This window comes from Canis lupus, chromosome 28, assembly GCF_011100685.1.
Source record: "Canis lupus familiaris isolate Mischka breed German Shepherd chromosome 28, alternate assembly UU_Cfam_GSD_1.0, whole genome shotgun sequence".
Taxonomy (NCBI): domain Eukaryota; kingdom Metazoa; phylum Chordata; class Mammalia; order Carnivora; family Canidae; genus Canis; species Canis lupus.
In genome coordinates, this window is record NC_049249.1 from 15,676,402 (window position 1) to 15,703,923 (window position 27,522).

Here is a 27,522-nt window from a genome sequence, read left to right on the forward strand (position 1 = left end):
TTACAAACAAAGGCCTAGCAAAATGCTTCTTGGGCTCTGCTTTGGTGAGCGAGGGGCTACAGCATTGCATAGCTTCAGGGGACCCATCAGGTCACATGTTCTCTGCTGATCGCACCCCTAGAGTCATGCAACATAGCAGTGATGATGATCATACAGTGTTTGGCCAGAGTTTATCCTCATTGAATTGTCTTGTTTGTTCTCTTCTTAGTGTTGAAGTGGTATTTTTGGACTCCACGGACTGTTTGCCTCGTGCTTGCTTTTGTGGGTCTGTGTGACTACTTGCTGTCACTTTCTTTAGCACAACCGTGTCAGGTTTTTCTTGATTCCATTCTACTTCAACTCTCTTGGCTTTTCTTCCTTAGCTACTTCAACTAATGTGTCTGCTGCTCCATTTCCCCTCACTGACATCACCTTGTAGGAGAGCAAATGAGTTCATATTGTCATCAGGTACCCTTTGTCAGCCTAATCACCACCACCCCTACCCTCCACCCCCCACATTATTTCCATCAACACATGAATGGTACCTGTCTTTTAAAATTGGAGCACAGAATGGTGGCAAGGTTAAAAGATGCACTGTGGCATCCTGCCACCCTGCTAGGCTTGGATTAGTAATTCATTGAGCACATTCAAATAAAAAACTGGTTGGTGGTGGAAGCAGGAAGAGGCAGATATTTAATGCCAATTTTACTGTGATAGATTGTTAGCTACTTAGCCCATCTCATTATGGAGACATGTTCTTCTAAGTTCATCTATGCAAGTACCTTGCCTTGAGCACACAGTGGGTAAAGAAAGATGAGTAATCTATGTCATTACTGTATAATAACTTGCTTATGATTCTGGATTTGAGAAGAGATGTATTCATAGAACCCTATGATCTGAAAACAGGCCTGCTTAGGTTCTCTTAAGCCTGACTTAGTGATCCCTTTCTCCTCCATTTCTAGGACCAGACAGGAGGAAGAGAGGCTAGGGGTTTAAATGTCAGAGCGGTTCGAAGGGACTGGAATACCACAAGACCTCTCCCAGCTTGCTAGAAAGGTTTCCTTTCTCTCCAAGTCCTAATCGTGACAGCCTTTGTATGCTTTATTTGTTCTATATGCGGTTTATCACGTTTATTTTATCTATCTATATTAAAAAGTTCTGGTGTTATTTAATGCCTGTCCTTCCGTATTTTGCTGATTGCTGTATTTTTGTCTCTTTGGAAGCTAGGTATCCATTAGTTCATAGTCTTTTCTAGTTTTTGACACCATCTCTCATTAGTTTCCCCAAAGTTGCTTTTCTACTTTTAATCCTGACTTAATTCTTCCTACACTCAGGTTAAAAAGGATGTTTTTTGAGCCCAGTTTTTAAAATCTCTTTATTGACAGTTTGCCTTTTCCTTGGGATCACTCATGGATGAGCCTGAAGACTGCATTCACCGTGACAAATGGTTAGGGTTGGGGTTACGTGCCCTGTGTAGCTGTTTCCTCCAAGCGGGATCCCATTGGAGGGGTGGTTTTTTTCCCCCCTCTTTTGTACTGCTTACCTGGAAGAAGGTTCAGAAAACAGGACTTCTCACCAGAAATTGCAAAGCTAAAAGAATGTGGCTCTGGGGCAGATGCAGAAGTTTCAACACTGGAAGTGGGGGGGATGAAAGCCTATTAAGTGAGCTTGGAAGAAAACCTAGTAATGCTCAGTCTAAGAAACCTCACTCACATGAATAGTTTCTAGTCCAGTATGGCCCTTTCCAGTCAGATCTGTTGGTGCTATCGAGCTGGTATTTCAAGTATGTCCATCTGCATTTAAACGAATTGCTCCAAGACAATCTGATTATGCGGTAGTTACTTTGGTGAGAATAGCGCCTCAGTGGAATGGAAACTTCATTTTGAGTCTAATATTAGACCTTGCTTTGGAAAATTCCTTTTAAATGATCACAAGCTGGGAATAGCAAAAGAATTTAACTTTCGACAGACAGCATTCACCAAGAATTTTTAACTGCTTATGTTTGGGTCCTTGGGAAAGCAGATGTGAGAAACTGACCAGCCTGAGTGGACCAGGGTAGCACTGACGTGACCTGATGCGTGTTTATATCTCTTGCTGATAAGTTTCCCTCCTAGTCTCATTTGCTCAAAATATTTTCATTCTTGGAACATGAGCACACTAAGGATGAAAATTGTTAGGATGCCTAATTGTCTAACAATCTAAACTTCTAGGCTTTCAGACCTTGATGCCTGTAAAGGGGTCTGAGGCAGAGCCGAGAAAGGCCAACAAACCTACAGAATCAAAGCCAGTTTCTGAGTAAGTGCCGGGAACTTGATCAGAGACGTGGCCCCCAGAGAATATTTTTGGTTCATCTAGCTGGTTGTGTCTGAGTGAACTCCCCCAGTTTGAAGTTTTAAGTAAACATTATTTAAAGGACCCCTCCCCCAAAGAATTCCCACCTTGTCAATTTAAAAAAAGAGAGAGAATATACATGTTATTTGGTCATGAAATTAACAGATCATTTCTTCTTGGCTTAATTCAAAGATCTGTTTCAGATGCCTCACGTGCCTTGGATTAGGAAAACCAATATTGGTTTTTGAGAAATGCATCTTTTAATCATGGTGTACTTTTAATATAGTGGGTTTTCTTGTCTCCACATAAGCTGGTAGAAGTCGACAGTGCCTTAGAACTGAGGAAGAATGTTAAAAAGAGAGTAAGAGTTACCATTTATTGATGGTTCAGTGGCTCCTAGCCATTGTCCTTGCTGGATCTCGACACTGTCTCTGATATGGCAATTTTTGTTAGCCTGGTTTTAAAAGATGAGGAGACTGAGGCTCAGGAAAGTTCTGTGATTTCCTCATGATCACACAGCTAGTAATGACTAGGAAGTGGCCATGCTGGGGCTCCAGTCTAGGACTGGTCAGCTTCAGGGCACCTGTTCTTCCCTGGCCCTTGTGGCCGTTCGCACAGTAGCTGTTCTTAAACTTTCTTGTATTCGGATACCTTTAAGCTCTTAAAAATCATTGAAGACTCTTGAACTTTTGTTTATGTAGGTTCTATCTCTTGATATTTACTGTATTTGATGTTAAAATGGAGTAATATAAAACATCTAGACTTACTAATTCATTTTTGAAGGACAATTATAATAGATCCACTGCATTAACATAAGTAACATTTTATTAAAAATAACTTTTCCAAAAAAAGTAACTTTTCCAAAACAAAAATAACCTTTGTTATATGACCAATAATTGTTGTGTTATCTTTCCACATCTTTATCGCCTAGTTGGATTTTCCTATCTTCTTCTGCATCCAGTCTGTGGATGTTTTAGTTGAAATATAGGAAGTATATGTTTTAGTTGAAATATAGGAAGAAAATCTGACCTCACATAGATATGTATTTGGAAAGGGGAAGGATATTTTAACAGCTTTTTTGCGCAATTGGGAATATTCTCCTTTGATATGATGCTGAAACTCCATAAGTTTTAGTTTTTTTAAAGGTTAGTTGCAGTGTAGAATCTGAAACTATACCAGTGGACTTTGGGTGCACTGTTAAATTGAAATCCTTTGGTCTGAAATCTTTCTTATCGAAAAATTCTGAATAATATATGTGGGTACTTCCCACCAGGAGAAGTAGAGCTTAACTTCTATCCCTCACTTTTCCCTGAGGGTGGGCTAATCCTAGTGACCTGCTTCCAAAGGATAGAATGAAGAAAAGAAGAAATATTAATAACTTTACAGTGGAGAAACTTGAGAATGTCATGTGGCCATCATTTAAGCCTTGATATGATGTAACTAGAAAACCCAGAACCCCACTCTAATCATGAGAAAGCATCAGACAAACCCAAACCAAAGGACGTTCTACAGGATTCCTGACCAGTACTCCTCGATTGTCAGGATCATAAAAAACAAGCAAAGACTAAGAAACTGTCAGATGCTAGAAGAGACATGACAGCTAGATGCAATGTGGTGCTCTGGAATAGATCCTGGAACAGAGAGAGGGCATTAATAGAAAAACTGGTGGAATCTCAAATAAGTCTGGAATGTACTTAATAGTGCTCTATCAATGTCAGTTTCTTAGTTTTATAAACAGGTTGTGGTAATGCCTGATGTTAACAGTGGGAGCAGCTGAGGGAAGGCTATACAGGAATTCTGTACTGTCTTTACAGCTTTTCTGTCTATCTAAAATTATGCCAAAGTATAAAAAGTTTATTTTAAAAAATCTGTTATTATAACCAAGTAAGAGACTCAATAGAGAACAAACTGATGGTGACCAGAGGGAGGTGAGTGAGAGGATGGGGGAATTAGGTGATGGTGATTAAGGAGGGCACTTGTGATGAGCAACTTGTGATGTATGGAGTTGTTGAATCACTATATTGTACACCTGAAACTACTATAATACTGTATGTTCACTAATTGGAATTTAAATAAAAACCTCTTTTAAAAAATTTAAAAATAGGGTATGAGAGGAAAAATCTGATGTTACAAATCAGAGTCTTATACTCTGAATAGATGGTTTACCTATGCATGGTTTGGTAACATCGTTACCAGGATCATTTGGGAAATACTGGCTCACTGAGTTATGCAGATCTTTGGAATGCTGACTCCTTTCATTATTCAGTATTTTAAAAATCACAGTTGTTATCTTATCAGAAGGGTCTTTGTTGAGTTTGCAAGCCCGTGGTGGATACAAGTTTCCCAAAATTCTGATTTTTCCCTTGAAAGTTCAAATTTTATCATAAGCTAATGCTGCAGGCTCATTTTGTCCCTTTTCACGAAAGTATTTGCCAAATATCCAAGTCTAAGTACCCTCAGTTTGGCACTTATCCTTCGGATGAAAATGATGTCCAGTGAAAAACGCAGCTAGTAGCCTGCACTTCAAACGGTTGTGTGTGTGCCTTTCCTCAAGACAGCCACTCATTGTACTTCAGAATGCCACCAAAGCCTTTCATGGTGGGTCTCATTTTGCCACATAGAGTATTAAAAAACAAGTACTCAAGGACAAGATTTAATTAAATCAATTTTTACATCTTCATCTGGGACATTCTGAAGAGAAATGAACTATTGCCCTCCTTTCCCAGGGCATGTGTGGTAGCGGAAATGGTCTGCCACCGCGGTCTCAATTTGTGTTCAGACGCCTTGGCACAATTGGTTCAAATCTCCACACAGTGCAAAAGGCCTAGAACATTTTAGTGCTCTGGAAGTAGTTTGACCTTGTTGCCCTCCCCCTCCTAAGAGGGTCTTGGGCACCTCAAAGGGTCCACGGACCACACTTCGAGAACTGTTACCTGTAAGTAAAGGAGCAGTTGTTAGAAGGAGAAGAAGAGCTGAAGTGACTGAAGACCAAATCTGAGAGGAAGCAGATGATCATATGGCGCAGGCCAAGGTGTATAGAAGCTGAGGCTCTTCCCACTTGGCGCTCGTGCTTTCAGCAGCCAAGGAAGCTTTTCCATTTGTCTGTGGCATCTCCGCACCATGTTTAAATGCCCAAATGCATACTCCGATCGCCTGGTATCTGTGTTCGTCACCACCATTCTTAACATCATCACATATGAGGCTTCGTTCAGGAAGGTCAGAAAATTCCTTCTTAAACTGTGTTTTCTTTTCTTTAAAGGTAAATCCCACCTGGCTATTGTGCAGCGAGTGAACAATGAAGGAGAAGGGGACCCATTTTATGAAGTTCTGGGAATCGTCACCTTAGAAGACGTGATTGAAGAAATCATCAAATCCGAGATTCTAGACGAAACAGATTTATACAGTGAGTAGCCTGAGTGTGAGTTTTTGAAACCTCGGCAGTTTCTTATCCTCTTGTTCATGGGTCCTCACACGTCTTCGCTGGTCATTTGCCTGTCTCTAACCATGTGCTGTGTGTGTAGGCTGTGGACCACTTAGCAGTGTGTTCTAGGCCCTTCGTCAGAGGGGGAGAGAGGAGGCAGGTCCTGTGATGTCTAATGGCAGTGTTTTATTTTTGTGGGTTTTTTGAGAAAAGTCAGCTTTGGGGCACCTGGGTGGCTCAGTGGTTGAGTGACTGCCTTTGGCCCAGGTTGTGATCCCAGGGTCCTGGGATCGAGTCTTGCATCAGGCTCCCAGTTGGGAGCCTGCTTCTCCCTCTGCCTGTGTCTCTGCTTTTCGCTGTGTCTCTCATGAGTTAATAAATAAAATCTTAAATTTTTTTTTTTTTTAAAGAAAAGCCAGCTTCTTCTAACCCATTGATCAGGTCATTACTTGCCCTAAACAGAAAACTCCATTCTTGGTTTTTACATTTATTCTACATGTGGAAAAAGAATTGTTCTTTACTAATTTTTTATTTTCCACAACTAGGCAGCTCTGTTCAGATAAATTTCTTTTTCTGCTTAAGGTCATATTTCAGGTTGTTGTGGGGAGGATTTGTTCGATTGATGGATTGCAACTGTTTAAATGTCCTTGTTCCAGAACCCACGGGCTAAGATAGACGTGAGGTTTGTGAGTGTAGGTTTGCTGTGGCAGTGGTGGTGAGCTGTAGGTACAGGAAGCGGGACAGGGTCAGGTATACAATAAGAATGTGTTTTTCCCTTTCTCTGCTACTCTCTGTCTTCTTTGCGGGGCAGGGAGAAATGGGTGAAGGGGGTAGGAGTCACTCGGCTTAGGGCAGAGGAGAGAAGGATTCGCTGGCATTTGCTAAGGATTAAACTTGATCCTGGGCTGAGTAGTGAACCAAATTTTGTCTCACTGAAGTCCACAACTGGATTGTTGGAGTATGGAGTTTAAGCCTTCTTCTTCAGCCTCACTTAGGAAAGCAAGACTCTTTCAAGAGATTGATAATGCCGAAGGTGACCCAATGCCTGAAGATATCTGGGGCTCTCAGAAGTGGGGCAGAGAAGAGTATCTGGGCTCTGTTCTGTTTGACTTTAAAACATGACTTAGAAGGGAAAAGGGTTGTTCAGATGGCCTGGGGCACCTGGGACAAGGTCTGCATTGCATAAAACAGTGATTTTTATTCACTCCTGCTAGAAGGGAGTGTCCCTCATTTTAGAAATGAGAGCCTTCCATGTACCTTTCAAAGGATAAACTTTATATTTAGGTAATGACTTGCTTTTGAAAATGTATCTTTTTTTCCCTCACATATATATCAGTGCATTCTTTCAAATCACCAGTTCCTGTGTGTTTCATCCTTTTGACACTTGGAGAGTAGTCAGAGGTCACATAGTAAAGAATATTACTTGTGTGTTTACATTCTTTTCATCCTTCCTTACAATGACTATTTAATACCAAGTGTGTCTCTTTATATTTTTTTGTTTCCTCAGGGGTAGTACTCATCATAAGAAAGATAATTAAGACATCTATAAGATCTTATGTTTGCTTTTCAGTTAACTTCTTTTAAACCTTGATTAGACTGATTTCACACAGACGTGTTGCCTAACATGCCTTACTGGGGTGACATGCTAAACGTGTGGTTTTAGGTATATTCTTAAATATACCTAAAATATATTAAAGTATATTTAAATATATTTAAAGTATATTTCGGTATATTGCCTGATAGGTAATCAGGGCTGATGACTACATCTGCCATTAGAAAATTATTTTTGAGATTTGGTGATTTATGCCGTCTGATTCTGAAAAGAATTTGAGACAGAAGAAAATGATAAGTTACAATTGCCCTCTCCCCAGGACAAGCCTGGTAATTAGTCTCTTTGGCCCTAGGCATGAAATGGTAATAATGTACAGACCATGAATCTTGGGAAAGGAGTGAGTTGATTAAGGTCTTGTCTTTCACCAGGTTTTTTCTTGATCACTTCTTTGTTGAGAAAAAAGGCTTCTTTTTCTTTTTCTTCTTTTCTTCTTTTCTTCTTTTTCTTCAGACACCTTCTAGACCAGGGGTTTGCAAACTGCAAGCCCACAAGTGCCTGCCACCAGTTTTTGTAGAACCCACAAGCTGAGAATTTTATCTGTTTTTTATATTTGGTAATCATTGAAAAACATCAAAAGAACAATTACTTAGTGGCATGTGAAAATAACATGAAATTCAAATTTCATGTCTGTAATAAAGTTTTATTGGCACTCAGCCATGTTAATTCATTTACATATGGTTGCTTCTGCTCAACAGCAGGGTTGAGCAGTTACGCCAGATACTGTGTGGTCCTCAGAGCCTGAAATATTACCTAGTCCTTTACAAAGGAAGTATGCCAACCTCTCTTCTGGATGACCTTCCTCACATTTGTTTGACCTTGAGGATCTCATGGTCTGGGGTAGAAACGACGACGCTAACAGATAGTATTGTTAAAACTTTCTATGAAAGTGTCCTTTTTGTTTGTTTCTTTTAAGAGGTTTTGTTCAGGTGTTTGTTTTCCCTGTTTCAGCAGAGGCTAGGAGTGTCTGAAAGGCAGGACACACTTCCCTGTGTCATCTGTCACTCGGTGGTGGTTCTTCCCTGTGGTGTGACCTCGAGTAGTGGGAGACTATGTGCACTCCAAGCTGCACACCGTTGCCGTGTGGTTGCACAGATTGTGCGAGGGTTTGTCCACAGCTGGCCCTTAATGTACTTGCAAGAGCCCTACAGATCCTCACGAAGCATGCTTATTGTTGCTGCTAGTCAGCTCACGTCTTACTCCTTACCTTGAGTTGGGTCATGACTGTGCTGCACTGATCTGATGAGGAATCTCTCTCCTCCTCTTCCCCTGTGGCACTCATGCGTAGAGTGCCTGCGATCTAGAGGTAGTCCTGCCTTTCCAGGGGATTTTATCATTTCATTCAAAAAGAGTCCTGATCTAATAGAATGCATTTCCTTTTGTCTTTTCTTGCTTTTCTGTCAGCTGATAACAGAACGAAAAAGAAAGTGGCTCATCGTGAAAGAAAGCAAGATTTTTCCGCCTTTAAGCAGACAGACAGCGAGATGAAGGTTAAAATATCACCACAGCTTCTCCTGGCCATGCACCGTTTCCTAGCAACAGGCAAGTGCAGCTTATCGCAGTTTGAGATCTCTATGAACCCTGGACCGTGTTTCTCACCCACCACTGACTGGGGTGGGCTGGGGGTGGAGACTGGGAAATGGGGTGATAAGTAATGCCACTTTTGTGTTTTGTTTTTTGTTTTTTTGTTTTGTTTGTTTTGTTTTGTTTTTTTCTTTTTAAATTCTCTCCTCTCCTGTGTTCAGTGTCGGCATGAACCCTCTGAGACATTTACCAGGGGTGGACCAGTAACTTAAAATTGGTCTGAAAGGTAAGGATGAATGTTAGTGCCACACTGCATGTCAACAGTAGGCCAGGTCATCTGCTTCCAGCTAAGTCCCGGGGAGAGGCCGCTGGCGGAGTAGGCTGGCAGTGCAAACCAGATGCCACCTCATTATGTGTTGGACAGTTGAGTATCTCTCTCCAGCTTGCCTTGGAAGAACAGTTGGACATCAGTGGTAACATAGGTGCTCTGATTTGGAAAGAAGAAAAATAGATTTTCAGAATTAAATTTTTATCTTTTATGATTTCAATGAAATCAGAAATTCTTAGAGCTTTGACGTGGATTTCTTGATGGCCTCTTCAAGTCAGATTAACTTGGGCTCATTCCAGGAGGCAAGTGTTCACATTATTAAAACCGCCAATCCAGCCGGCACTGACTGCTCCAGAAAGGTCAAGGTTGAATGGATTTAAGAGAGTGACTAACCCTTCTCACATCCCCAGATGGCTCTCTAGGTAAAGGGTGAGCTCTGTTGGCCAGGGGGAATGTGAGAAAATCTGAAAGTACCCTGTGGCCTGTAGAAGACGTCTGTGTCCAAGATGGGTATCCAGTGCCCTTCAGCTGCATGCAGTGTACTTAAAATATTTTGAAAAGAAGACTAACAGTAGCTGTGCGATGAATGTTACATATTCTTTAAGAACATGTGTTCAGATACATAGAAATGCTTATAATATAATATTTATGATATGGGAATATACTCATAATTTAATGTGAGGTGAGAAAAAAATATAAAACTGTAAGATTATCATTGTGTTTCTGTGCACACACACGTATACACAGACACACGTGTGCAGGCAAGGTCCTGGGAAAAAGTACTCACCAACTGCTCAGAATGATTGAGTGGTGGGTTTATAGATAATTATTTTTTCCTGTTTATCTTCTTCTTTATTTTCCAAAAGTTCTACAATGTACTACCTTATTTTGTTATTACAAAGAAGTCACAGAAGCTAACACAGAATTTATGTTTCACCTAATTAAAACAGTTTTTAAACATATAAACAGTATCTTTAACTCATTTTTCTAATTCTGGTAATATTGTTCATCATTTAAGAACCATAATTTAAAATTAAATGTTCTCCTATTCTGCCTCTGAGATACCATGAAGTCCAGTTTCAGCGGGCCCAACCACACGCCAGGAATTTTGAGTTTTGTTATCAGAAATAAAATTGGTATCTTGTAAATACAGATAAACATTTTTTGTTTTTTTAGTTAGCAAGTTGGAGTGCATGTTGATGTGTGCACGTGCCTTGCTTTTATTCTGAATCTCTGCCTTCCTTTGTTCCCAGACTTTCTCAGGGTAGTGGAGTGGGAGAATGAGAGGTGGAGCACTTCATCTGTGCACCTGGTACTAACCCACACCTAGATGCTTCCTGACCTTTGCTTCTTCCTTTGGCTGTTGTTGGACAGTCAGACTATTGTGGCCTGTTGAAGGGTGTCCTGGCAGTCAGGAGCCTGCTTCTGGTTGACCTTGATTTGTATCAGAAAATTAGGGTAATTTTATAAGAACTGAAACCGATGACAGATTGAAAAGGAAAAATTTAAATATGAGACTTCAGCATTTTCTGATTTCTCCCAGGTAATCTGCCCCCAGTGGATCACCAAACGGAAGTGTCGTTAATCCATATTGTATTGCTTTGGTTCCAAGTATTCTTATATTCTAAACACCTTAATCGCTAGTATAATTTTTTTCCATCCATTTGAAGTGTAATATCAAGTTGTGTTTATATCTATAGAAGTAGAAGCATTTAGCCCATCCCAGATGTCAGAGAAGATCCTTCTAAGGCTGCTAAAGCACCCCAATGTCATCCAGGAACTGAAGTATGATGAGAAGAACAAGAAAGCCCCAGAATACTACCTCTACCAGCGAAACAAACCTGTAGACTACTTCGTTCTCATTTTGCAGGTCAGAAGAATTATTCAACAGTTGTTTGATCTCACTGAGTACCCATCCTTCTGGTTCTGAGGAGACTTTGCTATAGGTGAATGGGTGTCAAGGTTCATACACTTAACTTCTGGGGTAGCCTTATACATGGGAGGATTTCATCCCCCTGTTTTCATCTCTGTAAAATTATATCAGTACAAAGCAATGTCATTAGTTACTCAATTTTCAATACTGAAGGGGACTTACTGATTGCTGAGGCATGGAAGCACTCATTTGAAGAATGGTGAATTCAGTTGTTTGTGTTTTTTTGAAGAGTTTGGAGAGTTACCTGTATGCATCCAAGTCTTGGTTGGGCATTTGAAATTTAAGTGTCATGAGTTCCTGGGGTCCTCTTTTTATTGTCTTTTCTTTTTTCCACTCTTCATTAGGACTTGGTCTTCTACAACTTCCTAGAGGTAACTTGCTATCTCTTCCCTTAACACCATCAAATTAATCCATTTATTATTTTTATTCCTGGTTACTAACCAGACTGAACTACAGAGGAACTGATGTAATCATCACAGCCTCTTGTGGTAATGGAAACCTTTTTCCTTCTCACTAATAACATAATCCACTATATAAGGTAAGAAGGACCATCCAATCTGTACCCTCCTGGAGAGGCTTTGGTGCTTGAGTTGATAGGTGGCCCTCATTATATCACAGTTTAATTTGATAGAACACTGTCTTTGACATGGAGACCAACATGAACCGTACAATGAATAAAGTTCTGGTTTTATTGACTTCTCATACCTCCTTACTCTGAAGAATTAATTTTACAGGAAATCTGCACTTATTCAGTACAAGAATCCTACCCCCTTAAGCATTCTCCTTTTTGTTTATTTCCTAGGTATGAATTGGAGGTATCATTTGAAGAGTATAATGAGTACTTGATAGGTCCTACAATTTACCTGAGTCCAGCAAGGTCTCAATTATCTAAAGGATAATTAAGGAGATTCTTTTTATTTGAAAACTCTTATCAGATGTCTGGATGTCAGAAACTTGGCAGAGTGCTGTGTTCGTGTTCCATGTTCGGGTGCTCTTGTGATATCTGGAGGCAGAAATAAGGAACTGTAGAAAAGTCCATGCATTAACTAGTTATGTGTCATTTTCATATGTTCTTTCTTGGAAACCTCTTTTTACAGGTTTTCTAATTCAATACCCTGATTCTTTTAATAACCTTAATCTCCTTCAACCTTGAATTGTGTTTTTCTTTTTCTCTGGAGATATATACATACTTGAAACTTGGGGCTCTAGGGGGTCAGTGTCCTGTAGCGAGGGAGTAAAACATTGGTGCTCCTCATAACAGCTAGATGTGAATATTCCTAAACCTAGAGAAACTTTGACACTGTAAGCTTTGGGTTACATTTCACTTAGGACTTTGAGAATTGACATGGTGAATTTCAGGAGTAAAACTAGAGATTAGGTGTCTCTCAGTTGTTGATTTTTATGTACTTAGCCTGTATGAAGTTGCGATTCAGGAATCCTCTGTTGGTCTATAACAAAGCCATTTCCGGCTGAAAAATCTAAAAATAGATTTTATGGAAGAGGGACTTCATACTCCCTGTTCATTTACAAGTATCTTTAAAGATTTTTTTTAAATTTTTATTTATTTATGATAGTCACACACAGAGAGAGAGAGAGAGAGAGGCAGAGACATAGGCAGAGGGAGAAGCAGGCTCCATGCACTGGGAGCCCGATGTGGGATTCGATCCCGGGTCTCCAGGATCGCGCCCTGGGCCAAAGGCAGGCGCCAAACCGCTGCGCCACCCAGGGATCCCTAAAGATATTTTTGATAAGGCATTTGTGTATATGTACCTGTGTTTAAATACTTACGTCATGTTAAGTATTTATAGAAATGTGACAATTTTTTTGGATTGTTGAACTGATCATGTCATGGGTTTGTTTGTTTCTTTATAAATTGTGTATCTGCTGGATTAAGAGGATTTATGGAGGTGTTTAAACTATGGAGTTTAGTGAAAATTAGGTTCTTGTGTGCCAGCCATTTACCTGAGGTACCGGAATATAACAAAATGAAATACTACGATCCCTGTCGATCTAGCACAGCTGTCACCTTTAACAAAGTATATTCCACTCTAAAATATCACTAACCCAACTTGGGCAATTCATGGCAGGCTATTGGACATGTTCTGCTGCATTTTAAAGCATTAAATCAGAAGAAAGCTGTAGTATCTGCCTTGCATTCCTGGCCCCAGTGCCGCCTTCTGCAGACACTAGAAAAAACTCTTTTATTAAGTAATTGATGTTTGGAATATAATTATAAATAGAAACACATCACTCTGAGTTTAAACACTAAATGAAATAAAGTCTAATTTATTCAAAGTAAGCAATTTAAGTAAGCTTAATTAAAAGAATAATTCTAAGTTACTGGGCACCTACCTTCCACTACATAAGTATAAAAAGCCTACAACCTAAAGTTTTATCTGAAAAAGTAGATTTTTAAACTGAAATTTATTGGGGAATAATCAATAAGGACAGTGGTAAGAACACAATAAACATTGAAAGAAAAGCATATTGGCCCTATGTGTCTTAAATAACAAAATACATCATACCTTTTATTGAGTTGTTTTCAAATAAAAGAACCTCCTTAATTATCCTATAGATAATTGGGACCTTTCTGGACTCATGTAAATTGTAGGACTTACTAAGTACTCACGGATGTGGTGTATCCATGGAAATGGAAAAGAATATAATTTTGGCGGAAAATAATTTCCACCATCATAAAAGAGTAAGCATACCAAGAAAAAAATATTTTAACCTAATAAAATTAACAGGAATTGGGAGAAAATTGAATATAGAGCCAGGGAAATACATTTTTAAAGAAGTTTTATGTGACTTTCATAAAGCTGATGATTTGCTATGTCATATATATGTTCTCCTAAACTCAGACAGGTAGAAATTTCTAGAACCACCACGTATAGATCATAATGAAATAAAATTGGACCTAAAAATACATAATTGAAGAGTACTAAGCCATTTTTAAATGGTGACCAGTTCTCTTAGAAAGGTTTATACATAAGGCTCACAATAGAGTGTATAATGTATTCCCATGTGTTTCGTGTACATCTTTATATACATGAATCTCTCTGGAAGGTTACTCAGGTCACAGGTGGTTGCCTCTAAGGAGGGAGGAAGACTCAGAGGTCAGGGAATAGTATGAAAGGGAGATTTATTTCTCCCTTTGAATTTATTACCACGTATACTATTACCTATTTAAAGAAATGCTGAAAATGTAATTAATATCAAACTGATAAACCCTAAGTATCAACTGAATTAGAAAATATATAGAATATCATAAAATACAGAGAACCTCATTAAAGACATTATTATTTTTTTTAAGATTTTATTTATTTATTCATGAGAAACACAGATTGAGAGAGAGAGGCAGAGACCCAGGCAGAAGGAGAAGCAGGCTCCATGCAGGGAGCCTGATGTGGGACTCCAGGATCACGCCCTGGGCCGAAGGCAGGCGCTAAACTGCTGAGCCACCCAGGCGTCCCCATTAAAGACATTATTAAATAATACTTTATATGCAGTATGTCAGAGTTTTAAGAAATTTTATTCTGAGTACTTAAATAAGAAAAAAAATCTATCCAGAAAAAGAACAAAATAGCAATCTGAAAAAAGAACAAATTAAATAATAAAGATAGTAATGAAAAAAATGTTAATGAGAAAGCCTTAAAGTCCATAATAAAATCAATATTTGGTTCTTTTAAAAGATTAACAAAATCAGTATTCTATTGGCATAGTTAATATGATAAGAGGGAAACAACAAAAGGAGTTCTCTCTTCTCCTTTAAAACAGCTAGATTCAAAGAAATCACCTGAAAAAAAAATTGAAACTTGGAGTTCATTTTCTGTATAATACAAATGGGACAAGATGGTACGATCCATCAGCTTTCCTAACTAAAAAGGTAGCAGTTGGAGACCAGCAACATCCCCAAAGAGTTATTCACTGACCAACTAAATTAGCTTTATTGAGGAATGCGGCGCTAATTTAAGAACAAAAACAAAATATGCCATGTTAATTAGAAAAGCAGTAAAGGAAAAAAATCCTCATGCTCATATCAATAGATAGCAGACAGGCAACTGACAAAATTAAGCAACCATTTTTTATTTTAGAAAACAAAAAACCACAAAAATCTTTGTAAAAATCCATGATGAATAGTGAACAAAAAAGAAAAAGTGCTGTGAAACCAATCATATCCTTAAACTAACAGCCTCCTTATACATATGCATCTAAAGAAATTATTTGCTAAAGCTATCTATGCAAACACATTCATAGCAAATTGGTTAATTATAAAGTAGTAGTAGTTCTTATGTCTCCACCACTTATGTTTTGATATGATGAGACCATAATATAGTCATGAAAGAAGCAGAAAGCACATACAGAGATATCAAGAGTGTGTACACAATAATTTTAACCACTATAAACCATTTTTCTAATTCATAGAGTTGGTATTTTACAGTGAAGGATTTGTTGGGTTTGGGGGGGGAGTAAAATGTCTAAATAAGCCAAAAAAAAAAAAAAAAAAAAGATTGCTCCTCCATAGCACATAACCAGATTATGATTTTAGTAACTATAAAGAATAGTAGGAAAACAAATAGCTCTTTTCTTTGCCCATTACAGAATCAATAAAAGGAACACTTTTTTTTTTTTTTTCTGGTGTTACTTTTCCTGCTTGATTTCATGCCTCAGAATATTTTTGTTGTTCAGCTGTCCCACCCACTCTTTTTTCAGGGCCTCTAACATAGAGTCAAAAGAGGTTTTTCCCTGTAGAGTGAAATCTTTTCCTTTGTGAAGGTGGCAGGTAGCATCTTGGAGTTTACACATCCCTTGATATTACTTAGAGCCATTTCACCTGTTACTGGAAGAGACTTTAAGCCTTCAGTACCAATCTTTTTTTGAGGATTTGGGAGTTGTAGGGTCTGTGTGTCCCTGTAAATAATAGATCTTTAATCCTGAGTCAAGTACAGATAGCACCCATTGTAAAGAAAAAATAAATTACTTGGATACCCATGTTGACCCTATTTTTAACAAATTATACTTAGATATGTGTAAATAAAAAAAAACTAGATATAAGCTCCTTTTGCACTCTTTGAGTTAGAATTTGTGTAAGCCAAAACAGATACGTGATTGATATTTTACATGTGTCATTGATTGTTTGCCTGGTAGGAAAGTACCACTGGTCCCAGTGAGGCAAAGCTCTGATGCAGGCTCTTTTGCATTCAGCATGCTTGGGTCTCCATGGGCCCAGCAATGATTGACCCTTCAGGCCTTTATTCAATCTGAGTTATTTGTGCAGGATGCTGTGCTGTTATTTGGCTTCCACTGGGTGTGACTGGTCCTTATTTATGTTTGGTTCTCTCGTGTCTCTCTCTCCAGTTCAGTGTTCCTCACACTTTTATGTGCAGAGGAATCACTTGCAGATCCAGTAGGGCTGGGGTGGAGTTTGAAATGCTGCTTATTTCTAACAAGCTCCCAGTTGATTGAGCAGCAAGGCTCAGCCATGATGATTCAGGTAGTAACAACTCTTTCATAATGCAGTTGTGGCCTGAAGGCTCTGGTTGACATCTGGTGATGGCATTTGGTTAGAAGATGGTCAACCAGATGGTCCCAAATATGTGTAAATTGATTTCTGACCATCAACATTGTAAAAAAAAATTTAACAAACATTCCTCAAGGGAACTTGGAGTGCCAAGACTACATCTCTGGACTCCAGGTTAAAAAACAATTGCTAGGGAATGTTTGAGCAGCAGAATAGATTCTCTTGGGGTCATGCTTCCCCTCTTAATGGGGTAGTGCTGGTGACCTTAACCTGGCATTCACACCCCCGGGATTTAGTTACCTTCCTTCAGGTGTCAAGCCCCATGGAATACTTTGTGATGGTGGTATAAAAAAACAAAAACAAAACAAGAACTTGAAGGTGAGCAGGAGACCTAGTGGATGCTCAGCATATGGTGCCCAAGGAAGTCTTTGGTCTCCCTGCGTCCATGGCATCTGCTGACCACTTGATCTTGTTGCCAACGAGAATAGCACAGGCTTCCACCTTGTGGCCAGGTGTAGCACAAGACTGCTTTTAGTACTTTCTGGATGCTTAGGAACTTTGAGGAGAGGAGAGCTACCTAATAAACTTCTTCCAAAGAAAGGTAGGGCACTTGTGTTGGTAAGTTTACTTGGGAAGCTAGCTTGGCCTGAGATCATGAGGCCTGCCTTCTCTTTCGTTGATTTATTTTAAAAAAATTTTTTTTTATTCATGAGAGACACAGAGAGAGAGGCAGAGACAGACAGAGGGAGAAGCAGGCTTCCATGCAGGGAGCCGGACATGGGACTCAATCCCGGGTCTCCAGGACCACACCCTAGGCCGAAGTGGCGCTAAGCCGCTGAGCCACCTGGGCTGCCCTCTTTCATCGATTTAGACATGAAGACATAATTCCCTTTGGGAGCCCATCATGTCCTGTGCTGATTTTTTTATGTGTGCAATATGCTAGAGTTTGGTAAATTTGTGGATGTTTCAAAAGTAAGATTGATATGTAGCTCCTTCCTTATATGGAAACAATCATTATCTAAAGACACCTGATTGGTCGTGAGCCAGCCAGGCCATTGCCTCATGGGGATGGCTTCAATTTGCATACTGGTAGGTTTACTTGGGTCACTTTTGGGAGCCATTGACACATACAGAGGAATAAAAAAAATGTTTACTGGATGTTTCTAAAACTTGCCTGCCAGAAAAGCTTCACTCATGTAGTGAGGAATACAGGGATGTGCAGTTTTCAAAACTTGAAATTGTAGAATCCTATAAAGTTAGAATCGAAAGAACCACAGGATCCTTTAATCTGTTGCAGTTTTATAAATGGAGTAAAAGGAGTCTGGCGCCGTGGTTCCTTCATGCTAATGCTTGACAAAGTTTTCACTAGTTTGAGACCAAATGTGAAAAATAGCTGCTGCGAGGTCTTCATAAAATTACATGTACTCAGTTTAAAGACCTGTCTGTTCTGAAATTATATATTTTCTGTATTTGGGGGGTTAAGATGTCTGGTCTGATGCAGAACGATGGTTAGAGTAGATAGATGGGTGTGTTTTTCAAAATATCTATATGAAATAAAAATTTGGCAACCTCCTCTCTGAGGCTGAAGGTAGATTTCACTAATTCTGGGACTCCTCCGCCAGCAAACATCGACCTGTGTACCGCCTCGTAGCCTGGTTGAGGTCAGCTGGGCGGGCTGCAGGAGATGCCTGATCTCCTCCACTGCAGGTGGTGTCCTGAAGGACAGAGGGAGACGAACCAAGGTTTGAGTCTTTATGCGGCTGTCCTTGTTCAATTTGTGGGCTCTCAGCCTCCGTGACCACAGGGGTGTTTCCTAAGAGGCCAGGGCACGCAGCTCCAGAGCTGGGGCCTTTGTCCATAGAGCCTCATAGCAACGGATTCCCAAACTTGCTGCCTGCTAGAATCAACTGGAGAGCTTTACTAAAATCCTCATGCCCACGTTACACCCATAGGAGTTAAATCGCAATGCCTCAGAGTGGGAGCCAGACATCAGGTCTTTGTTTGTTTTTTAAATCCCCAGGAGTTTCCAGTGTACAGCAAGGGCTGGGAATCTCTGCCTTTGAGTTTACTTGGCAGGGGTTCGAGCGTGGCTCGTGTGGGTACTGCCCCTGGAAGAGCTCCTCCCCCAGAGGCAGACCCCGAGTTGTTATTTACAGTCTTTTGGGGGAGTGGGTGTTACCCTGCTGGTTCTGATGATAATTCTAAAGAATTGTGCAGGCACACAGAATACAGAAGGTCTTGTAGCTTGTAAAACAAATGGTCCAGATCAGTGGGGAACCCCACAAAGATGGGAGTCATGATGAGGCTCTGCTGCATTTGATGCTTCCTCTTGATTTTCTGTGTAGAAATGTGGGTTATGTCGCTGTTGAGCTTCCGACTACAGAGACAGCCTCATGTGTATATATGAACTATCTGATACGAGATCAGGGGTTAGCGCAGCAAGAAGTAGATAAGTAATTGCGAAGATCTGTACCCCCGGCGCGTCCAGTGTTATTGCTCACCGGCTCTGAGGATTGTCCCTCCCCGTCCTCTTCTTCCCCTCCTCTTAAGGGACCCTGCCTCTGAGGCCGGTCACTTTGCCTCTTCTTTGCTGCCCAGCCTTCTGCTTTGGCTCACTTAGTGACCACCTCTTCTCTCTTTCTGCTCCTCACTCTCCCTCTCCTTCCCTCCTCCCTCTCCCTTCCTCCCCTCCCTCGTCTCCATCTCCATCCTGACCTTCCTCTTAACCTTCATTCTTCCACTTTAGCCTTTCTTGATAGACTCTTCCCCCAAGGCCTCCTTCTGTCCCCTTTTGCCCCCAGTCCCAGCACCAATGCAGTGCCTTCCTGAAGTTTCTCTCCATCTTCATGGTGCCTGTCTTTGGGTCCCTTAGAGCAAACATCTGTCATAATTAGTGACTCCTCCTCTCTTCCTTACACTTTGTTCTCCTCCTGCTTTCACCAAACTGTGGATCCCTTCTTGTAGCTTCTCTCCTAGCCATCTCGCAGCTGCATGGCTCCCAGCCCAGCATGAGCCCAGACTCCCTTTTCCTGCCTCGCTGGCCCACCACATAGGGAGCTCCTCGGCCTGCCCTGCTCTCCACGCTGCTCCAGCCCCATCCTGCGGCTTCCTGTGCAAACCCACGGAGCCTGGCGGCCCCGCTGTCTCCCCACTTCTCCCCTGCCCTCCCTTCTCTCGCCTCAACTCTTACTCCTTGCATTTTCCTTCCTGTACAAAATGTGTATAAGAACAGGGAGTAATCTTTTTCTCTGAATTTCCTACATTCTTGTGATCTTTTTCCCCACAGGGTTTTTTGTTGTTGTTGACCACCATGTCCCACTGATCCTTCCCCTGCTTCCCTCTGTCTTGTGCTTGTGCTTCCCTCAAACTTGTGGGTGGCCAGGACCATCTTTGCCCCGGGCCCCACATGGTCAGGGTTTCCGGCACCCCTTTGCTTGCAGGATGATTTTACATTATGGGTGGAGTTGTCAGTTCCCTTCCTACAGTGAGAGAGTTGGCCGGGAGTGATATAACTAGTATTTTGAATGAAGGAAAACCTAAAAGAGAGACAGTAGAGCGTTTTCTGAAGAAGTGCTTTGAGGAGAGTCTCCCATAACTGGGAATTTAGTATATAATAATAGGGAATGATCAAAATAATAGTTTGCGTTAGTGGGCACCATGGCAAACATGTTGGTCAAGGGCTTGTTCTCTCATGTAATCCTTCTGAGCCCCTCTCCTGATGTGTAAGGGAGGGTGATTGTGTCTGTTTCATGAGTTATGAGCATCTAAGTGAATTAATAAAGCCCTGACCTGTTAGCCTAGTTCCTCTTCAATAAATGGTACCATTATTTTTATTTACCCATCATAAAGGAATACCATAAAGGTTGCCTGTCACCGGAGGGGCAGCTATAGGTACGGTGAACAAGGCCATTCTGGCCCTTGGCTTGGAAATCCCGACGTGGAGCTCACTTACTAGGATGTTCCAGTGGCTTGGGAAATGCATGTTGGGCACCCACCATGCGGGGGTCATAGTGGACCCGAAGGCTAACAGGATGAGTCAGGCGTCTGCAGTCTGCCCTGGAGGAACCAATGAGTGAGGCTTTAGACAACTTAGAGAAAGAGAAGGCAAGGGAAGACTTCAGGGAGAGGTTTTATCCTGATGGAAGAAGGCTTGCTATGGTGCTTTCCCAAGACTGTGAGGAGGAAGTTGAGAGGTGGGGTGGTGCCCACAGGGGTCTGGGCCATAAAGGTCCTGCCTGCAGACACCCCACACTGTGTTTGTGAGACCAGAGTGAGCTCCATCCCTGGAGCCCATGGCCACAGACAGTGTTAACCCAGACCCAATGCTGCTCCAGCTCTGAGCTCCTGAAAGACCCCGTCTTTCCCAGTGTTTGTCCCAATTGATGGGGAGAGAGCACCATGTTTTTATTACTGGAGAGCTCCTAAAGGATCCATGCATGAACTAGGGATGCTGGGAAAATACTAAGTGGATTCACAGAAATGAAACCTCACACCCTCACTGTTCTCTCTGCATTTCCAGCCAAATCCAAATGTCCTGTTTAAGATGAATTGACCCTCTTTTCTAAGTGGGAAAGAGCATTTGAGGCTTTACTTCCCAGAGCTGGTTGGGAAAGGAATTCTAGACAAAAATCTGAGGAAGGACAAATCTTGCATTGAATTTGCAGAGAGATTCCTGGAAATGGACTGAAAACACTCCCCTTTTCTTCTCACAGGGGAAAGTGGAAGTAGAAGCTGGGAAAGAAGGTATGAAATTCGAAGCCAGTGCTTTCTCCTACTATGGTGTGATGGCCCTCACAGCCTCTCCAGGTGAGCTCTCCTTTTCAGCCCCTTGGGGCGGGGTTGTGCTTTAAGATAGAATACTCTTCTCCTGTCCCCTTTCTGTACCTGCCGGCTAGCCCTATTTATCAACTTCTTGAGCTTTTTGTTGAAACATATCGCATATACCAGATGCCCCCTTGCCCCGCCCAATCATAAGTCTCTGCCCCCATGAATTTTCACACAGCCAACACTCCGTGTAGAGCAGCACCCAGTTCAAGAAACAAACATCACCAACCCCACAAACCACCCTCCCCACCACCACACTGTATTAGGAACTGTTCCCCACACCACTGCCTTGACTTCTAAGCTAGTAGACTGGTTTTGCCTGTTTTTGAACTTGGTGTAAATGAACTTCTACAGGACGTATTACATCAAGCCTGGCTTCTTTCACCCAGTGTTGTCCTTGTCACATTCATCATTATTGCTGTGTGTGCTTTATACCTTATTTCTTCTCATTGCTGTGCAGTGTCACATCATGTGAAGTGTATTTTTTCATTGCTGATGGACATGGGGGTAGTTTCCTGTTTGGAGCTACCATGAATTGGGTGGCCGTGCACATTCGTGCATGTGTTCTGGTGAGTGTGTGTGCGTTTCTTTTGGGCATATGTGTAGGAGTGGAATTGTGGGCTCCCACATGGCACCTGCAGCTTTAGTAGCTCCTGCCCTGCAGTTTGCCACAGTACGTAGCAGTCCACACTGCTAGCCTGCGTCTGCTGACAGGGGTTCCAGTTGCTCTACTTGCACTGCTAAATGTTATTGAACCTTTAAAATGTTAACTGTTCTGGAGATTTTAAAGTTTGCATTTTCCTGCGGATGAATGAGGCTGTAAATGTGTATTTATTGACTAGAGCTGGCTCTTGTCTAGACAGCTGGTCAGTTGAGTCAGCCGGCTAATGATGGGTATGCCACAGGGTGTCAACTAAGTGTTCTGAGCACAAGATGCCAGCAACTGGTATCTGCCCTAGTAGGAATAGGGAGCACAAATACCTCTGGCTTGGGGCATTGCTTGCTTTGCGGTGTGCATGTGCTTGCTGCCTTACCCTGGCTGGACCAGTGTGGACAGGTAAACAGAGGTGCTGGAGTGCCACCTTGTGGCCACAGTGCCAAATGACATGCTATGCTAGGAAACTTACAAACCCCAAACTTAAAAAAAAAAAACAAAACCCAAACTTAGAAATAACCCATCCTAAAACAACCTAGGCCACTTCTGGAAACCAGTCTCCAAAGGGGAGGGGATACCTCCAGACAGATCTCTTTTTGTGACCTCAGTATCCACCAGGCCACACAGTGTCCCAGGCATCCAGGAATATTACATTACAGTTAAAAAGCCAAGGAAGTGTTCAGGATTCTCTCATGTCCCTCAGCCTCCCCTGCCCCAGACGCATCTTCTCACTATCCCACCCTAGGGTGCTTGGCCACATCGGCCAGCCTCCCCACTGTCAACTGCTGACTAACACCAGTGTGAACATGGGCCTATCTAACCCCACTTAATCATGTCTGCTGTAAACTTGAAGGTGATCTTCTGTTCTCACTGCTAGTGAGGAGGCAGGGAGGTTCCTAACTAGTCTGGGAGGACCACTGTATATGGTTGGCTGCCTCTGAGAAAGGTCCTTAGCTTCCTCCTTATTAACAGGATACCATAAGGCTACCTGGTGTGATTGTTAGAAGAATACAATGTGAGTGCTTTTTAAGTTTGAAAGCACAGAGGAAATGTCGGTGTCAGAGTTGGGTGTTGAGCTTGTAACTGTTGTTTGGCAGCCAACTTCAAATTAGCCCTGGGTTAGCAGAGTCAGATTTAGAATGTGGCTTTGAAAAGAAAGAAGTGTAAGGGTACCATCTTATTAATCACTGTTTCTTGAAACCTAAACATTGGCCCAATTTATACTGAACTGTGGATTCACATACTGGCAAATGCCATTCAGAAATGTTGAGAGGCAGGTCTCTCATACAGCAAGCCTGTGGGGCTGCAGCAGACTGGCCTCGTTGGGAAATGCCAGGAAGGAAGGGGATCTCGTTAATAGCATCTTAATACAAAAGCCCAGTATATGACTTCACAAATAAGATTTGGGATTTTGTATATTCACTGAGAGATACAATTAGTGCTATAATCTCAAGATAATATTTCTATTTATTGATGTTGATTGCCTAGAAAAATCTTACAGTAATCAGTTTCAAGGCCCGCCCAGTTGTATGTCAATTATACTGCAATTTAAAAACAGAAACAAAAAACCCTGCCCAGGAAATAGGACTCCTGCCAGGTAGGGCAGTGCTGATTGGACTTTTCAATCAAATGGACCTGTGGCTCTCTGAGGAAGCAGTGATGAGGATGACTTTGGTCTGCCAATTCCCAGCAGACCTGTGTATAACACTCTTGATTTACTTTCCTCTGATACTTTGAACGTTCAGAGTATTCCAAAACAATTCAAAATATCAGGTCAAAATTATCATGACACAAAAGATGTCAGTGAATCGAATAACTTACTGCTTGCCATAGGTAGGGATGCTGTAGGCTTTGCTGGCGCAGGCGGCTTGGGTCATGCTCTTGGGGCAGGTGATTAATGGAGCTCCCCCGCCTTTCGTGGGGCTCATTGTGATTTAAATCCTTAAGAAGAGCACATTTTGAGCTATAAACCCCCGATAGGGCATTAATGGCTTAAGAGATTTCTAGGTTAGTAGAGAAGCATTTGAATAGGATTTCTTCTGATTCCAGGCTCCCTGTATTCCACTTCCTGGAAAGCAGCGTGTATGCCTTTTTAATTTCCCTAATATCGTATAGGCTTTGTATTTCTGGAAGTGAACGCTCATGTTAGTAGAACAGGTGTCTGCTCCTGTGCCCTGAGTGCAGAGATCTCCTTTCTTGCCTAGTGATATGGTCTCACCCTGTTTTTCTCCATTTTCCAGTTCCTTTGTCCCTGTCTCGTACCTTTGTTGTCAGCAGAACAGAGTTGTTAGCAGCAGGTTCTCCAGGTAACTCTGCATGTTTCCTTTTCATACTTCTTCCGGTTGCCTCCCTTGACCCCCCACAAAAGCCTGGCTGGCCAGATCTGTTCCCTTGATTTGGTCAAGGCTGTTTGCAGTTTCTCTTTGAGTTCTCAAACTCCACGTTTGCTGACTCAGGAGTGAGCTGTCCCGGGAAATACAAGCCCACAGCAGCTGTGGGAAGGATTCAGGACACTGACAGGGGACCCGTGGCGTGAGCAATGCTGACCCTCACAGAGTGAGGGTGATTCTGACCTGGAGCATCATTGCTCCCTGCCTGCCCCCTGCACCCCCCACTCCCGCCCACATTGCTGACCTTGGGTTTTCAGGGCAGCCCAAGGGGGCTGCTTTTGGTTCTTTGGGGCCCCAAGCACCTTAAAACCTGAGGATGCTTCTATGGGACATATGCACCCCAAAGCCTCAAGGACTGTGAAGTTTTCTCGGTGAACAGAAGCCCTGTCTGCAGAGACCTGGGCATTCTTGGTTCTGTTCATTTTTTCCAGCCTCCACGTGAATGGGGCCCATGCATCTCCGCCCTCTGACAGGCAGGTGGCCCTCTCTTTGTTTTTGAATTAGTGCCGTGCACATTCCTCACCAGCTGCTGGTCGCTGCCCTGCAGGAGAGTTTGGTCATGCCTGGCTAATACATCCAGCAGCAAAAAAGAAAGGCAAAAGTTTAATCTTTCTTTAATTAAAATTGCTGAGCTTTTGGTAATACAATTTTTCTGTATTTATTTTGTTCCACACAGCTTATATCTTAAAATCTGATGAAATTGGCATTTTCATAATCCAGTTTCAGCAAAAACTCTCAAACGCTGATATTTAGTAAAAGAAACAATACATGTCCTAAAAAGAAGCTAACGTTCCCTCAAGTTTTTGCTCTGAAAAAGCTTGAGGTGTTTGGGGATAAGGTATTATTTGTAGGACTGTTTTGATTCAAACCAGCTGGCAGGAGATACATGTGCACACACATACACACATACATATGCACAGAAATATGTATTTGTGGATATGTATGTATGTTTGTGTTTTTTCTCCCCATTTTGTTTGCTGGCATCTGCTACCTGTTCAAAATGTCACAGATGCTGAGGTAAAGTGACTTTTGGATGAAACTCATGAAATGTTATTTGTATTTCACTTTTCCCTGCAAAACTTAAGAGATTTCTTAGCTGTGTCTACTCTATCTGATCCTGTAATTTAAAAAAAAAAAAAATTTCATTTTGTGGACCCAGGCCTTCAGGATCCTAGCATTACAATAATATGATACCAAATAAGTGGAGGTTGAGCTAAACCAGTGATTTCCAGCCTATTCCAAAAGATGCTTTGTGGTTCCAAGGGAGGAGGCTGGTAATGTTTCTGTATAGGATCCTCTGGCTTACTCATAAAAAGAAAGAATTCCTAGGCGAAATGACTAAAAAGCAGAAAAAACAATGCTGAGAAGGCATAAGAGGAGTTAAAAATGGAAAGATTTTATCATAATTATAAAAATTTGGCACATAAATTTGGCAACAGAATATGACCTGAGCTGGGGGCTGGCCACTTAAAGTCTTTATTCCCCTGGGTCTGAATACTCCTCTTTCTCACTGCGTGTTGATGAACGACTGGTTGCACTGGGTCCCTGTCACACTGCGACAGAAGGGGTCCCGGGAAACAGGGTCTGCTTCAGACTGGGACTGGGACGCCAGGCAGTGGGTTCCTGATGAAAGCGAGGGCTCATCTCACAAGAACCGAGGGCAGTGGGTTGAGAGAAAGCTGACTAGGAGTCTAGATACCCTGGGGAAAGCCGAGAGATTGCCCTGGAATCCTCCCCAGGAGGAAAGAACAGAAGACTCAGAAGGAAGGCCTCTGACCTCTAACTGCTGATGCACCCAGTTTGATCAGTAAGCACAGTGCCCTCTGCATGTCTCGGTTTCTTATCCTTAATTTTTTTTAAGATTTTATTTATTCATGAGAGATACAGAGAGGGAAGCAGAGACAGGGAGAGCGAGAAGCAGGCTCCCTACAGGGAGCCTGTTGCGGGACTCAATCTTGGGACCCTGGGATCACGACCTGACCCAAAGGCAGATGCTCAACCACTGAGTCACCCAGGTGCCCCTTCTTAACCTTTAAATCATCACACCCAAGAGTAAATACTGTCTATAGAAATGCTGGTGCGATCTGGGGCTCAAGCCCAGGGCTACAGTGGAATCCCTTGTTTCAAAAATCAGGTTTGAGGGTTCGATCTGTCAGCCCAGGTGAAGCTTTCCCAAGTACAGGAAGGCTCAGTCCTGGGGGTAGCACAGAGTGGAGAGGCCTGGGATGAGGGCAACAGGAAACAGAGTACTGGTAACAAGGCTTATTGATGGGATATTTATTAAGTGTCAGATGCTGTGCTAAGCACTCTATACATTATCTCCTTTGGAATCCTCATGACTTTATGAGGTGGGAACCATTATCCATCTTTTAATCTGAGGCTTCACGACATCGGGTCATCTGATCAAAGTTCCTTTCTGCTAAGTAGAAAACATGATAAATTATTCATTTGCCCTGTTGTGTTCAAAGATAAGGGAAAGCAACCAGAGGAACGGCTACTCTGAGTTTAATTTGAACAATAGAAAATGGGTTTTGATAAAATTGTAGGGGAAGTGTGCTGTGACAGTTTTAGGAGAAAGTAAACTCGCCCGCTAAAGGTTCAGTGAAGACTCACCGTGTTTTGTCCTGGTCCTATTTTGAGGAGGGACATTTATTGAGTGGAAGGAATATTCGTCAGATGGTGGTCAGGAAGGGGGTGAGGGGTGGCAAAACATGTGGCATGAAGGACATCAGAGCGTTTAGCCTGGAGAAGAGGCTTAAGGCAAACGCAACCATCTTCAGACACTTCAGGGCTGTTTGAAGTAGCAGAGGAACAGCGGCCCTCGTGGGGCTCCGCCAGCCTGAGCCGGGGGACTTTGCTGGGCTGCTGGGCGTGATGACAGATGCGGAAGAGCAGGACCAGCGGAGGGCAGCTCCTCTGGGGGGGGGGGTATACTAGTGAGGGGTCCCCTCCAGTCCTGCGGCATGACGCAGGTCAGGACCTGTCCTCTGTGAACACCCACTTAATA

At 42.0% G+C, this 27,522-nt stretch overlaps 1 protein-coding gene across 4 annotated transcripts in view; it reads left to right on the plus strand.

The window, feature by feature from the left end:
* The window catches only part of CNNM2 (cyclin and CBS domain divalent metal cation transport mediator 2), a 149,368-nt gene that overhangs the window by 119,496 nt on the left and 2,350 nt on the right, over positions 1-27,522 (plus strand). Inside the window, exons 2-6 of one of the 4 annotated variants that reach the window (XM_038578663.1) lie at positions 5,570-5,713; positions 8,745-8,882; positions 10,893-11,062; positions 21,359-21,452; positions 24,366-24,431. In XM_038578663.1, the coding sequence (XP_038434591.1) occupies positions 5,570-5,713; positions 8,745-8,882; positions 10,893-11,062; positions 21,359-21,452; positions 24,366-24,431 (612 nt within the window). Of the gene's footprint in view, positions 1-5,569; positions 5,714-8,744; positions 8,883-9,085; positions 9,151-10,892; positions 11,063-21,358; positions 21,453-24,365; positions 24,432-27,522 lie in introns of those variants that run through there. The other 3 variants (XR_005380529.1, XM_038578664.1, XR_005380530.1) reach the window with 3 other exon arrangements.